The sequence below is a fragment of the Dendrobates tinctorius genome, unplaced genomic scaffold, assembly GCF_039654945.1.
Source record: "Dendrobates tinctorius isolate UK_male_01 unplaced genomic scaffold, ASM3965494v1 ptg000230l, whole genome shotgun sequence".
Classification (NCBI taxonomy): Eukaryota; Metazoa; Chordata; class Amphibia; order Anura; family Dendrobatidae; genus Dendrobates; species Dendrobates tinctorius.
Genome location: NW_027361897.1, coordinates 6,464,965 through 6,481,042, shown reverse-complemented (window position 1 = coordinate 6,481,042; position 16,078 = coordinate 6,464,965). Strand labels below are relative to the sequence as shown.

Sequence of the window (16,078 nt, the reverse complement as noted above, 5' to 3'; positions counted from 1 at the left end):
GCCTGCATCTCCTTGTTGAAGTCCCTCTTGAAGCGATCCTTGAGCAACCACCGCCTTATGATAAACCTGTCACCTGTGAAGGAAAAAAAAAGTTGTTAGTATTCAACACTTCACATCCTGTAATATAAGTTACTGAAATTTGGATACTTACTCACAAAATCCCTGGCCCTCGCATCGAGCTCCTCCCAGTTCTCAACAACCTCCGAACACACCTCATCCCATAGCCGTCGGTTGGTTGGTCGGCATGTAAGCGGTTTGCCATGTTCCACAGCAGCTCCTGTGGTTGGACAACCTCAATGAGGGTGTCCACATCAATGATGATACCCTCTTCCACATGTCTGTGGGGAGCACGCTGGGAAACCTGTGAAGAAAAAAAAAAAAAGATTACATTCAAACACATGAGGTTCATTAATCAATCACCCAAATAAAGGGTTACTTACCGTTCACCGACCACCAGAGGCATCACCTCGATGACGCTGGGATGTCCTGGGATTCGCTCTAGTGCGGACACCAGATTCTGAAGACTGTAAAAAAAAAATAAAAAAAAAAAATTAGGGGGTTGGATGGATGCGTAGTTATTGTGTGCAGTCATGAATGTTTGTGTTGGGTGTAGCATTATGTATGTATGTATGTATGTATGTATGTATGTATGTATGAATGTGAGTTTTTGTATATGCTAAACTTACACTCTGCGCGCCCCCTCCTTGCATTTCTCCACCTTGCATGTCTCCTCCTGGAAATTCCTCAGATTCAGCTTCCTGTGAAAACATAATACATGCATATAGGGTTAATAAGAGTAAAAAAAAAAAAAATTACCTCAGTTCGCTGATGATGTGAGGGGGAGCTCTCAGAAGAAGACATTTCTGCGGCCTGGCTTGCGGGTCTGCTGCGGTGTGGCTGGCGGGTCCTTCCTGAACGGATCTGCAAGTATAAAGACACTTGTTAAGCTACTATACAAAGGATAACAAAAGCTTTCAGGCCTTTATACTTACTGGGAGAACTGAAGGTTTTCCTATGTGGCTCTGGTGGTTCTGCTGCGGCCTGGCGGGTCCTTCCTGAACGGATCTGCAAGTATAAAGAGAATTTTAATAACATTAAAAAGAAATCTTCATTGGTATTAATGTGTGTAATTCCCTGAAACTCTCACTGAGAGTATACCCAAGTGTTTGCATGTGTGTAAGTTCCCTGAAAATCTCACTGAGAGTGTAACCACACTATGATTGGATGTGTGTAATTCCCTGAAACTCTCACTGAGAGCATAGCGAAGTGTTTGCATGTGTAAATTCCAATCTCTCCAACACTTAATGTACCTTTTTTTGCACGTATACCCATACTTAATTTTACCTGGTTTTAAAATAATACTACAGACAGTTTTTATAAACAGTTTTTATTAATTTTTTTTTCACAAGTAGGAGCTACTCTGCTCTTTATTTTAAATACCACAATAAATGAAAAATAAAAAACAGTGATATACTACAGAAACACCACATACAACACCACAGTTACACCACATACAATACACAACACAATCACAGCACAATTGCAAATATGCAAATAAAATTACAGTACTATGAAAATAAAATTCAGTACACATGCAACAGAAAAAAGTATGAAAAAAAAAAGCATAATAAAAATTACACACACACAGACATGCAACACTGGGAGGCCACAAACATACATGCAGGAAGGCAGACCACACACACACAGACACGCAGGCCACACACACACACAGACAGGCCACAGACACACACAGACATGTCCCACACAAATAGTTCAATACTCACACAATTGCAGGCTTTTGGTGGTTTTGGTAGCAGGCCTCTCCGTCCTGGCTTGGTGCTGGGCAGGTGCTGGCAGGCCTCTTGCTCCAGGGGTTTTGCAGCTGCGGGTCTTGCTGCTGGGCAGGTTATGGCTGGCTGGAAGGCTCTGTCTGTCTCTTCTCAGCTGGGGGTCTTTCTGCTGGGCAGGTGCTGGCTGGCTGGCTCTGCGTCTTCAGTCTGGCTGGTGGCGGATGTCTGGGCCCAATGATTAATTAGCCCACCTTATATAGTTTTTGGACTAAAAGTAACTGGAAAAGTATCTTTTTTTTCTGAGCACAGTGCGATTTAGCGGATTCCACCAGCGGATTCCGCAAAATAGCGGATCCCGGCGGATCCGCCGCCCATAGGCGCCCATTCTACCACATGGCAGACGACGGCAGATCCGCCATCTCCCGCCATTTTGACGGCGCCAAAAAACGTTGCAAAGTCCGTTCACCTCAGACAGAATCCGCCAGAAATCTGGCAGATCCGCCGAATAGCGGACGTAACGGACGACCATGCGCCAAAATCCGCCACTAATGTATCTCAATAGGAAAAAATGGCGGATCCGGCACAAGAAAAGCGGATCCGCCATTTTCAAATTTTGACTGTTGGTGAAAAACTGATGTGTGAAACAGGCCTAAGAGATTAACATTGCGGGACTACACTAGTCCGGCAACGCCGCCCTCCCCATGTGACAGCCGCTCCCTTGATGTCACTGCAATGTTTCGCCAGAAGGAGAAACCATTCACTGGCGGAACATCAAAGGAAACTGCCGGGGTGTCACCTGACTGCTATCTGCACAGCGAGAATGGGGCAAAAGGGGTAATAAAAGTATTTGGAAAGTTTGGGGATTTTTTTTGTTACTGTTATCGAAAAAGTAGAATACAATCCCTTTTAATATATCACTTTAAGAATTTTAGTTTTAGGCCTCTTTCACACTTCAGTTTTTTGCATCAGTTATAATCCGCCAAAAAGGCGGACAAGCGGATCCGTTCTCAACTGATGTGAACGGATGGCACAGGATCCGTTTTCAGACGGATCCTGAAAATGAAGAAATTTAAAGGAATCGCTGGCGAGAGAGAGAGAGAGAGAGAGAGAGATTTTTTTTTTTTTGTCCGGCACCCAGAAAGAAATTCGGGTTAAATCAGTGTTTGCAGGATCCGCCAGAGAAGAAAAAGTTACAAGCTCCGTTTTGAAATTTTTGAGGATGGTGACGGACAGCAACTTTTGGCGGATCCTCACAAAAAACAGATGCAACGGACAGCAATCCGTCACAATCCGCCATTAATGCAAGTCAATGGGAAAAAAACGGATCCTCAAAAAAAATTTGAGGATCCGTTTTTTTTCAAAACCTGGCGGATTGTGACTGATTGTAAAAAACGGAAGTGTGAAAGAGGCCTTACTCTTTTGCTTGTAAGGCACTAGGGTAGTCGAATCCACAAGTTAATGGACGCACTCATGCAATATCATATGTTTGGCTTGTGGCCAGACTGGGAAGAGAGTCTTAGAAATGATCTGTTATTTACTTTGCAGGCGCCTCATGGAGTCGAGGAGTTTTTCAGAGAGACTCCCAACATCACTTTCCCGGAATAGTTCTGCACACAAAATTTCGATGTGAAACTTTACCAGTGTGATTGACAAGGAGCACAGGGCAGGTGTAAAATGTGTAATACTAGAAGAGGAGTACAGGTCACAGCAGTCAGTGATCAGAAAGCACGGTCAAATCCGCAGCTTTAGTTTTAATTAGTGAGAACTGTTCTGTTTATTTAAAGCAGTACTCCCATCTCTGTAAATGATGACTTATCACGAGGATATGCCATCACGTAATGGTCTGAGAGACCAAACTCGCCTTCAGTTTTTTTTTCGGCATATTGCATTTCTGAATAACTACTGCAACATGGATACAGTCAAGTGAATGGAGGCCATCTAAACACAGCTAGGTGGGAACAGGAGACGTCAGTAAGGATGTGGTAATGATACTCGACGATTACTTTGTGCAAAGTAAAGTTCAAATATACAGGTGCTTCTCTCAAAATTAGAATATCATCAAAAAGTTAATTTATTTCAGTTCTTCAATGCAAAAAGTAAAACTCATATATAGAGTCATTACAAAGTGATCCATGTCAAGTGTTTATTTCTGCTAATGTTGATCATTGAAAACCCAAAAGTCATTAGCTCAGTAAATTAGAATACTTTATAACACCAGCTTGAAAAATTATTTTAAAATCCGAACTGTTGGCCTACTGAAATGTATGTTCAGTAAAATGCACTCAGTACTTGATCGGGTCTCCTTTTGCATCAGTTACTGCATCAATGCGGCGTGGCATGGAGGCGATCAGCCTGTGGCACTGCTGAGGTGTTATGGAAGCCCAGGTTGCTTTGATAGCAGCCTTCACCTTGTCTGCATTGTTGGGTCTGGTGTCTCTCATCTTCCTCTTGACAATACCCCATAGATTCTCTATGGGGTACAGGTCAGGCGAATTTGTTCAGGCCAATCAAGCACAGTGATACTGTTGTTTGTAAACCAGGTATTGGTACTTTTGGCAGTGTGCACAGGTGCCAAGTCCTGCTGGAGAATGACATTTCCATCTCCAAAAAGCTTGTCGGTAGAGGGAAGCATGAAGAGCTCTAAAATCTCCTGGTAGACGGCTGCTCTGACTTTGGTCTTGACAAAACACAGTGGACCTACACCAGCAGATGACATGGCTCCCCAAACCATCACTGACTGTGGAAACGTCACACTAGACCTCAAGCAGCTTGGATTGTGGCCTCTCCACTCTTCCTCCAGACTCTGGGACCTTGATTTCCAAATGAAATGCAAAATTAACTTTCATCTGAAAACAACTGGGCAACGGTCCAGTTCTTTTTCTCCTTGGCTCAGGTAAGACGCTTCTGGCGTTGTCTATTGGTCATGAGTGGCTTGACACCAGGAATGTGACACTTGTAGCCCAAGTCCTAGATACGTCTGTGTGTGGTGGCTCTTGAAACAATCACTCCAGCAGCAGTCCACTCCTTGTGATTCTCCACCAAATTTTTGAATGGCCTTTTCTTAACAATCCTTTCAAAGCTGCGGTTATCCCGGTTGCTTGTGCACCTTTTTCTACCACACTTTTTCCTTCCACTCAACTTTCCATTAATATTCTTGGATACAGCACTCTGTGAACAGCCAGCTTCTTTAGCAATGACCTTTTGTGGCTTACCCTCCTTGTGGAGTGTGGCAATGACTGCCTTCTGGACATCTGTCACATCAGCAGTCTTCCCCATGATTGTGGAGCCTGCTGAAACAGAGTAAGAGACCTTTTTAAACACTTAGGAAGCCTTTGCAGGTGTTTTTTGTTAATTATTCTAATTTACTGAGATAATGACTTTTGAGTTTTCATTGGCTGTAAGCCATAATCATCAACATTAACAGAAATAAACACTTGAAATAGATCACTCTGTAATGACTCTATATAAGAGTTTCACTTTTTGTATTGAAGAACTGAAATAATTTACCTTTTGAGGATATTCTTATTTTGTGAGAAGCACCTGTATGTATGCTCATATACACTTTGTGGGAAAAATCTGGTTGATACAGAAATTTGTAAGTATGAGGAGCTTTGGCATTTTAAATGCATGTATTTTGATCTAGAAATAAAAAAAAAATTGCAGTAGTTTCATTAAAAATGCTAAACGTTTTGGCTTTTTACAGCATGTATTACTGTGTATAGCAAACTGTAGAATGAGTGAACAGTGAATCTGTCAGTGATCTAACTCTGGCCAGACTTATAACCCTGATCTTTGCTCTCCTGTGCTCTTCTAAGCTAATTGTCATGGCGATAACCCGTGTGCCTTCTCAGTGCTGCCCCACTTACCATCGTCACCACGCGGCGTTTCCTCACATCAGGTCTGTTTGCTGGGGTTTGTTTCCTGTTGTACTCCTTTGCACTGCTACTAAACTATAAGTGTGTGTGCACACGTTGCGGATTCTGCTGTGGATTTTTCCGCGCAGATTTGTCTAAATCCGCAGGTAAATACGCAAGTCAAAAGACCTGCAATTTACTGCGGATTAGCCTGCGGTTTTCCCCTGCGGTTTGAGACCTGTCATGGAGCAGGTGCCAAACCGCTGTGGAATCTGCACAAAGAAGTGACATGCTGCGGATTTAAAACCGCAGCAAATCTGCACGGAAAAATCCGCACCGTGGGCGCTGCGTTTTTTTCATTTTGCATTGACTTAAATGGTACTGTACACTGCAGCAGAAACTGCTGTGGATCCGCAGCAGAATCCGCAACGTGTGCGCACACCCTGATGGTTTCATCTGGCCTCGGGTACGTGGCCGGTCTCTGCAGGAATTTAACCCTGATGCGTTCTGCAGGGATCTGGCACCCCGGCCTATCCCATGTGAGCAGGCTCTTTATAAGGCAGGTCCTCCCACCAACTCTTGCCCGAACGTTTCATTCCTTACTGTTAGTCTATGTGTATGCTTTCTTCTGTATTCCGCTTCCCGTTGTTGACCCAGCTAGTTCTCCCGTCCTGTCTGACCTCTCCTGACCTCGGCTACTCCTACTAATCCTGTGCCGCCTGCCCCGTCCTCAGACCGTCTGACCATGTTTATTCTTTGCCTTTCTGTACCACACACCTGTGCCACTAAATACCCGGTCAGCTGCTGCAGACCCGGGGACTGCCCTGGAGTGGTACCTGGCGGCGACTAACTTCACCCAGAGGCCCTGGCAAAAATCAGGTAGTTGCTTTTACACCCCTCAGGGTAAGCTTGGCCCATGGTGCAGTGGATCCACACCCACCAGTTAAAAGTTGCATAGAAGATCGTCTCGGAGAAGCGAGATAAGGGTTGTACTCCCAGCCACCAGGCACACTCAGTGACACATTTGTCTGTTAACTCATTCTGCAATGTATATAGGCAAGCTTAAAAGTTGGCCTAATGACTACATCTAAAGGTTTATTTGAGTAATTAAAGAAATCATATTGAATAAAATTTTAGGTGATTTGATAAAAATAATTAGAGAAGAATTGAAGTAACCAAATATCAATGCCCCAAAGAAATATGGAAGACTTGAAATTAATATTATAGCTTTTTTTTCACATTACAAAATTTTTTTTTGTGTGTTTTTAATGATAAAGGCTATATGTCATTAATTTCAGGTCTTAGTTTTTTTGTGCGCAGATATCTGGTCACTTGGTGTTTTGTAATGTACACAGACTGTAGGAGCCCAATGGTCAAGAAATTTTAATAGAACCTTATTGCAGAAATAGATTTTTTTCTATCACCCAAAATGCACGTATTTTCAAATAAAAGGTATCCATTTTTCTTAAATGCACAGCATTATTAAAATCCATTTAATAACTTAAAACATGACTGCAATGAGACTGCAAGCGGTAGCTTGCTCAACGTTCTCTATGCCATGTGTTTTACAAACCAATTGTGTATTTGTGTGTAGTTCAGTGCAGCGGCAATAGTACAGCTTGTAATCATAGCTGCAAAGGACTCCTAATACTAAGCTATGTGTAAGAAAGCTGTATGGACCATGAATTAGTGATTATGCTCTTGATACAATCACTGTGTGCGCGCTATAGGGCAGGTGGCCCCCAGGATGTCCTCCGATGAGTAATGTTTTTTCCCCCTTTCTGTGTCTTCACAGCTCCTTCGTTACTGGGACAGCCTGCTGCCACCATACATCACCGCTCAGGATTTGGGACCTTCAGAGGTAATATCTGTGTGTAATATCAGACATCTGTTTTCTGCCAACACATTCATAACATAAATGATCTTGCAGGACCCTTTTTTCTTAATGTACTGTGTAAATTTTCGTAAAGACGTCTAGTGACAGTGAAACTGATATAGCAATCTGGCATATGAGCAGATGAATCTCCTAATTCTGTTCTGGCATCTGATCAGGTTATAGAGTTAGCCAGATATAACACTATATAGGAGGAATCACAGTTTAGCAGACATAGCATACAAGTTTAAGTTAAGCAATGCTTCACACACAGATTTTTTTTTTTTTTAGTATGTAGTAATTTTTTCATCCATACATTTTTCCATCAAGACCATTTTTTTTCCCCCATTAACCTACGTATTGTAGGAAATCATACATACAACATAAGTTGGGAACCAGACATCATTACGAAGGTAACATTGCAGGTTTTTGCATAACACTCAGAGCGTCCTACAAGAAGGCCAATATCCCCTTTACCATAAGTCAAACATTTTTAGGAAGCTAAGATCTATGATGTAAGTTGGTTAGCTTTTGGGGAGCAGCTTTAGTTAATTTTAAGTTCTGGAACTATGGAGTCATCACCGAGGATTTGCTTTTCATGGTGGATCTAACTCTAAAGGGTCAATAGCCTATTTTTGGCTTGCTTGTTGGCTTTTCGCAACTGAACATGGTGGCCCTAAGTCTTAAGGGACAGTGGCCCATTTTTGGCTCACTAACTGGCTTTTCACAACTAAACATGGAGGCCGTAAGTCTAAAGGGACAATAGTCCATTTTTGGCTCTCTGCAGTGATTCCCAGACCTCCATAATTAATTATGTCACATGATTACCAGGAATCAAAGTGCCAAAATCACAAGAACGGCGGCAGTCCAGGAGGTACAGTGCCTTGCGAAAGTATTCAGCCCCCTGGAACTTTTCAACCTTTTCCCACATATCATGCTTCAAACATAAAGATACCAAATGTAAATTTTTGGTGAAGAATCAACAAGTGGGACACAATTGTGAAGTTGAACGAAATTAACTGGTTATTTTAAATTTTTGTGGAGATTCAAAAACTGAAAAGTGGGGCGTGCAATATTATTCGTCCCCTTTACTTTCAGTGCAGCAAACTCACTCCAGAAGTTCATTGTGGATCTCTGAATGATCCAGTGTTGTCATAAATGACTAATGATGATAAATATAATACACTTGTGTGTAATCAAGTCTCCGTATAAAAGCTCCTGCTCTGTGATAGTCTCAGGGTTCTGTTTGAAGCACAGAGAGCATCATGAAGACCAAGGAACACAACAGGCAGGTCCGTGATACTGTTGTGGAGACGTTTAAAGCCAGATTTGGATACAAAATGATTTCCAAACCTTGAAACATCCCAAGGAACACTGTGCAAGCGATCATATTGAAATGGAAGGACTATCATACCACTGCACATCTACCAAGACCTGGCCGTCCCTCTAAACTTTCATCTCAAACAAGGAGAAGACTGATCAGAGATGCAGTCAAGAGGCCCATGATCACTCTGGATAAACTGCAGAGATCTGCAGCTGAGGTGGGACAGTCTGGCCATAGGTCAACAATCAGTCATGCACTGCACAAATCTGGCATTTATGGAAGAGTGGCAAGAAGAAAGCAATTTCTCAAAGATATCCATAAAAAGTGTAATTTAAAGTTTGCAACAAGCCACCTGGGAGACACACCAAACATGTGGAAGAAGGTTCTCTGGTCAGATGAAACCAAAATCGAACTTTTTAGCAACAATGCCAAATGATATTTTTGGCGTAAAGGCAACACAGCTCATTACCCTGAACACACCATCCCCATTGTCAAACATGGTGGTGACAGCATCATGGTTTGGGGCTGCTTTTCTTCAGCAGGGACAGGGAAGATGGTTAAAATTGATGGGAAGATGGATGGAGCCAAATACAGGACCATTCTTGAAGAAAACCTGTTGGAGTCTGCAACAGACCTGAAACTGGTATGGAGATTTGTCTTCCAACAAGACAATGATACCAAACATAAAGCAAAATCTACAATGGAATGGTTCACAAATAAACGTATCCAGGTGTTAGAATGGCCAAGTCAAAGTCCAGACCTGAATCCAATTGAGAATCTGTGGAAAGAGCTGAAAACTGCTGTTCACAAACGATCTCCATCCAACCGCACTGAGCTAGAGCTGTTTGCCAAGGAAGAATGGGCAAGAATTTCAGTCTCTCGATGTACAAAACTGATAGAGACATACCCCAAGCGACTTGCAGCTGTAATCGCAGCAAAAGGTGGCGCAGCAAAGTATTAAGTTAAAGGGGCCAAATAATATTGCACGCCCCACTTTTCAGTTTTTGAATTTCCACAAAAATTTAAAATAACCAGTAAATTTCGTTCAACTTCGCAATTGTGTCCCACTTGTTGTTAATTCTTCACCAAAAATTTACATTTGGTATCTTTGTTTGAAGCATGATATGTGGCAAAAAGTTGAAAAGTTCCAGGGGGCCGAATACTTTCGCATGGCACTCTAAGTAATATTTTTTTTCCCATTTGCCCTGTGACTGTTAAAGGTTTGTCCCATATACTTGGGCCAGGACCCGTAAGCTCTATCTGACAGCATTCTGGAATTCTGGATATATGTCCCAATGCTTTATTATACTCGTCTACAAGGATAGTCCGGTCCAATGGGCGTCACGGTTTTTGAACTGGCACCTACTTTGTTTTGACTTCATGTGGATGACATATTCTACGTCATCCACACAGTGTCTATGGCATCGCGCTCCATCTCCTGTGCAGAGAACTGCGCCTGCACAGAAGCGCAATGCCGAGGACACTGTGTGGATGACGTAGAACGCGTCATCCACACAAAGCAACGAGAGGACACACCAGATCAAGACCAGGGATGCCTACCGGATCGGACCGCCTCGTAAGTGTGTGCAGAGCATCTTGGGGACATAAGCACAGCATTCTAGAAGGCTGTATATGAGGGCTTAAAGGTGCTGGCCCTGATTTATATGGGAAAATCCTGTTGACAGGTTCACTGTAAGAAGCGTTTGTCCAGTAATGGACAACTCCTTTTAGTCATCTATTTCGAGGGCAGAAGCCATGATGGTGGTAAGAAACCTTACCACAAATAGGAATACTGTTACTCTAATGACATTTACGTTAAGCCTGAGGATAGTAACTGTGAGCGTTATAACATAGAGAAGATTTACAGTAATATGCAAGAATCCTAATGAAATGAACAGATCAACGGAGTCCTCCAGACTCCAAGCTTCTGTGACTTTCCAGTCCGGCACATAGAGGAGGATGCTAAGAAGGGGCCCTTCTTTTAGAGCATGCATATGCCCCACTAGGACATGTGGCCCTTTCAAGAAATTATTATTAGTTATATTATTACAACACATTTTTTTAGGATGTATTAAAGGTTTCAATATCCATTTTAGGTAGTTTGGAGCCTAGAAGGTCACGTTCGGCCTGTAACCACTTAACAGAAATACATGAAAATAAAATATGCGGCCAAGTGTGTGGGCAGCTGTTTCTTTAAGTTAAGATGAATTTTACCCAAAGTATGTGCCAGTGTCTGTATTCACTCCTGACTGACCAAAACAGGTGGGTCGGGAGTGTTTGGGGGGGGGGGGGACGAAATGACGAAGCACGTGGCTTACAGAATACATCAGATGTGATCTTTTTTTTCTACTGTAGTCAAAGAAGAAAGATCAGAAAGTGTATTGGCAAATCTGCAAATGTCTGTATAAAAGCTCCTTGGGATCGATTGTATTAGCGTCAATATGAGCCCAGCTATTTCTATTGTAAGGGTTAGTACATCTGTGTTTTTTTTTTTTTTTTAGAATGGTTGGAAGCACACAATACCATATTAAAATAGTTTACAATGTTACAGATCAATAATCGTATGTTTTTGGTTTGCTTGAAAAAGGTTTTCCTTATTGTGGACCATTAACGTTTAGTTGGTGGGTGTCCAATTCCCAAAGCCCCGCACAATCATTCACTCGAACAGTAGGATATACTTATGTATGCAATTAATCAGTTTTTGGCTTCCTGACGACCCCTTTAAGTGTATGTACTATGTATAAGCATATACATACAGTACACGATGCATCAAAATGTTAATGAATACATGACCTCCGCTTTAGCTGTAAACGTTAAAATCTTAAGGTAGTTAACATTTTTTTTTAATCAAAACGTGCAAAAACCATTCAGATACAACAAGGTGTACCTAAATATGGATGGTCCCCCATCACTAATGTCCTACCTCTCCATATGCCAGGGCAGGCCTCATCTGAGCTTGAGAAGTGAAAGGAAACAAGCCATGGCTCACAATTAAGCCTGGTCTGAGAGGAATGTGTGGATAAGGGTGCTGAGCCCTGGAGGGACCACACACCCAATATATACTGCAAAAAATAAAAAAATAGGGCCCGCACATCATTAATCTTAAATCAACATACAGCTGCACATATACACTATGTGGCCAATATACAAATGTACGCGTATATATCCATGTACATACAGTGAGGAAAAAAAATTATTTAGAGAGCCACCAATTGTGCAAGTTCTCCCACTTAAAAAGATGAAAGAGGTCTGTAATTGACATCATAGGTAGACCACAACTATGAGAGTCAAAATGAGAAAACAAATCCAGAAAATCACCTTGTCTGATTTGGCAAGATTTATTTTGCAAATTATGGTGGAAAATAAGTATTTGGTCACCTAAAAACATGCAAGATTTCTGGCTCTCACAGACCTGTAACTTCTTAAAGAGGCTCCTCTGTCCTCCACTCATTACCTGTAGTACCGGCACCTGTTTTAACTTGTTATCAGTATAAAAGACACCTGTCCACAACCTCAAACAGTCACACTCCAAACGCCACTATGGAGAAGAACAAAGAGCTGTCGAAGGACACCAGAAACAAAATTGTAACCCTGCGCCAGGCTGGGGAGACAGAAACTGCAATAGGCAACCAGCTTGGTGTGGTTAAATCAACTGTAGGAGCAATAATAAGAAAATGGAAGACATACAAGGCCACTGATAATCTCCCTCGATCTGGAGTTTCATGCAGTATCTCACCCCATGGGGTCAAAATGTAATCACAAGAACGGTGAGCAAAAATCCCAGAACCACACTGGGGGGATACCTAGTGAATGACCTGCATAGAGCTGGGACCACCGTAACAAAGGCTACCATCAGTAATACACTACGCCGCCAGCGACTCAGATCCTGCAGTGCCATACGTGTCCCCCTGCTTAAGCTAGTACAGGTCTGGGCCCGTCTGACATTTGCTAGAGAGGATTTGGGACAATGTCATATGGTCTGATGAAAAACTAAAGTAGAACTGTTTGATAGAAACATTGTCGTGTTTGGAGGAGACAGAATGCTGAGTTGCATCCAAAGAACACGATACCTACTGTGAAGCATGGAGGTGGCAACAAAATACTTTGGGGCTGTTTCTTTGCAAAGGGACCTGGATGACTGATCCGTGTACATGAAAGAATGAATGGGGCCATGTATCGTGAGATTTTGAATGCAAACCTCCTTCCATCAACAAGGGCATCAGCGTGATAATGATCCCAAGCACACCGCCAGGGCAACGAAGGAGTGGCTTCATAAGAAGCATATGAAGGTCCTGGAGTGGCCTAGCCAGTCTCCAGATCTCAACCCCATAGAAAACCTTTTGGAGGGATATGAAAGTCTGTGTTGCCCTAGTTGTGGTCTACCTATGATGTCATTTACAGGCCTCTCTCATCTTTTTAAGTGTGAGAAAACGCACAATTGCTGGCTGTCTAAATACTTTTTTCCCCACTGTATTTATATATTGGCCATAAAACATATTTGTGTACCTGCATAGGTATTATTAATTTAATACTAAAGGTGTGTGGGATCTATTTTATTTTTATTTTTCAAGTTGTACAGTCATGACCAAAAGTTTTGAAGCGGACACAAATTTTACAGCACCACCTTCCAGCCCCATGTGACCTCATTCAAAAAAAAAAAGGACGACCTGTTTTTATACAGGGTGGTCTGATCCAATGTACGTCGCTGTCTTGGTCCGTGCCTCCTCTCTTCTTGCGATGGCATCCTCCTTCTGTGCTTCGTGTGTATTATGCATCCTACATCTATCACACCGTGTTCCCCTTCGCGCTTCAGGCGCACCTCTCTCTGCAATGCCGGGGGCAGAGCAAAGTGCTGCAGGGCGCATTTGCCGACACTCTTTTGACCTTTCCCAGCCCATGTGCACTGCAGTACTTTGCTCTACATAACTGCATAATCTCATTGCAGCTGCTGAAGAACCTCTTTTGGAAGATATAAAAAGCAATTAATCTGTGATACATTGCTTGTGCAGAAAGGGATGAGCGGCACCTATGTAGCACCACTTATCTCTATAACATTCTGCTCCTAACATAAGAATCTGATTATAAGAGACTTATTTACAGACACTTTAGAAGAAATGTTCTACTGATGGATATTTTTTAATTGTATAGCAACATAGGATTGCGAGCCTAATTTCTCACATGAACACTAAAAAAAAAAGCAAAATTTCAATGAAGTGAATTTGACTGCCGTGATCTATCAGTTATATCCATTCTTCAGTTCAGAGATATATCTAAATTTCAGCATATTTCAGTACTGTATTTTTCCCGGACACGCCATATGGTAATGCTATTCAGTGCAACATAATCTACAACGTATGCCAGTAGTTGCTTCCCTAGGTAATCCTAGCCTCTGACCTATGACTAACTGCATTTCAATGCACCATAATATGTATGTGGATATACAGTTTGCTTGTAGGTGAGTGGGTGTTTGTTATATTACTATACGTACATGCTACCATGTCCACTCTGTATTTATTGCAGGTTGCCTTATATTTTTAAGTGTAAACAGCTTAGAAAAGCAGAAACGTCTTAATTACATAACCATGTGCAGCATATTATATACATGATCACGGTTTATTTTCCTCTATACTGTCGCTGCCTGTTGCTTGACATCGTTTTTCTCATTGTTTTTTTCCACCCTACACAAGACTGTGACACAGTGATGGACAGATCTACATACACAGCTGTCAATCTCTGCAGAGAGGGGCTGTGATAAGATGGGTTGCTCCACTCATGAATACACATGTACACTGCGGGAGAGGTCTATCAAGACTGTTTTTTCACACCTCAGTCTTAATCCAGCTGTAGTACAGTACGCTAGATTTGTAAAATAGGTTCGCCAGTGAAAACAAGTTATCAGCTATGTAAAAGATAGATGATAATTTATTGATTGTCAGAGATCTGACCTCTGAGCCCTTCACTGATCGCAGAACGGTGGACTTTTTTCCCCGTCAGAATGTAGCGGCAGTGTGCATACCGGACCACCGCTACATTCATTCCCAATGGTGCTGTCAAGCTCTGCACTCTGATTTTCTGGCAGACTCACAGAGACTGAATGGACCGGCTTGCACACTACTGCTTAATTTTAACAGGGATAAAAGTGCCCTGTCTGGGATAAAGGTACCTCGTTCTGATTAGTCAGGGTTCTAGTGGTCAGACGCCTGATCAATAATTTGTCTCCTATCCTGAGCATAGATGATAACTTGTTTTCACCAGAGAACCTGTTACAGAGTTGTATGCTTCATAATACATTTTGCACGTCTTTTGGGCCATTTGCGCACTAGAAAATTAAATCTACGCCAGCCAGGTATAAAATTTAGAAAGATATGAAACATTGAATAATTCAATCTTTATAGCTTGATTTACTGTTTATTTTTCATAATGTTTATTTAAATATGATCATTGTCTGGCTGTGTTGTGTAGTTGAAGAAGCACTCAATCATTTCCCCTTCCCTGCATCCGCACCCGAAATTGTTTATAACACTCTGCACTTCTTTTACACGTTAATCTCCGTATACACAAGCACAACATCTCTAGATAAAGCATGTGCCATCTTTGCTGGACTGACACTATGATTATTCGTCACTCTATATTATCCAAAATTGGCTCAGATATTAAAAGTATATAGTCAAGGAAGCTGAAATGCTCTCTCCTTTATTTGACTACTGTGACAGTAGCTGTGTAATCATCATCATTAAATGTGATAGGAGCTCTTATCTTCCATCTGTGGAGAACTTCAGTTGTACAGTCCATGCATTTTCCTCATACAGGTAGTACTAGCGACTGTCCTTTTCAAAGAACATAAAGGCATATAATTGCCAGAGAAAAGGGTCACCATTTGATCATATGAGCTAACTGAAATGAAGGTAATAATAAACAATGGAAAAAATTTGTGGACTGGAACTTTAAAAAAAAAATGAAATCAATTTTTTTGACAGTTAAGTAAAACTATTTAATAAAATCCATTTTTTTTTATTTCTAATCTTCACTTTTTCTTTTGTATTCCGTTTCTTTAACATAGAAGGTAACAGGTGTGTTACAACAGTTCTAAAAAATGTTGTGATCATCAGTCTTGAGCAGAGCAGACGAGCACAATTAATAAATTGTCGTGTCAGGTTCCACATTTTGCATTTTTCAGCTTCCAGTTTGATCTCTGCGATCAGTCGTCTTTAGGAAAGAGTCGGATTAAAAAATGAGT

The 16,078-nt window shown here is 41.7% G+C and overlaps 1 protein-coding gene across 5 annotated transcripts in view; it reads left to right on the top strand.

Moving 5' to 3' along the window:
- The window catches only part of FBXW4 (F-box and WD repeat domain containing 4), a 224,324-nt gene that overhangs the window by 146,346 nt on the left and 61,900 nt on the right, over positions 1–16,078 (top strand). For all 5 annotated transcript variants that reach the window (XM_073555815.1, XM_073555816.1, XM_073555817.1 and 2 more), the window contains one exon: positions 7,440–7,505. In XM_073555815.1, coding sequence (XP_073411916.1) covers positions 7,440–7,505 — 66 coding nt within the window. The remainder of the gene's footprint in view (positions 1–7,439; positions 7,506–16,078) is intronic.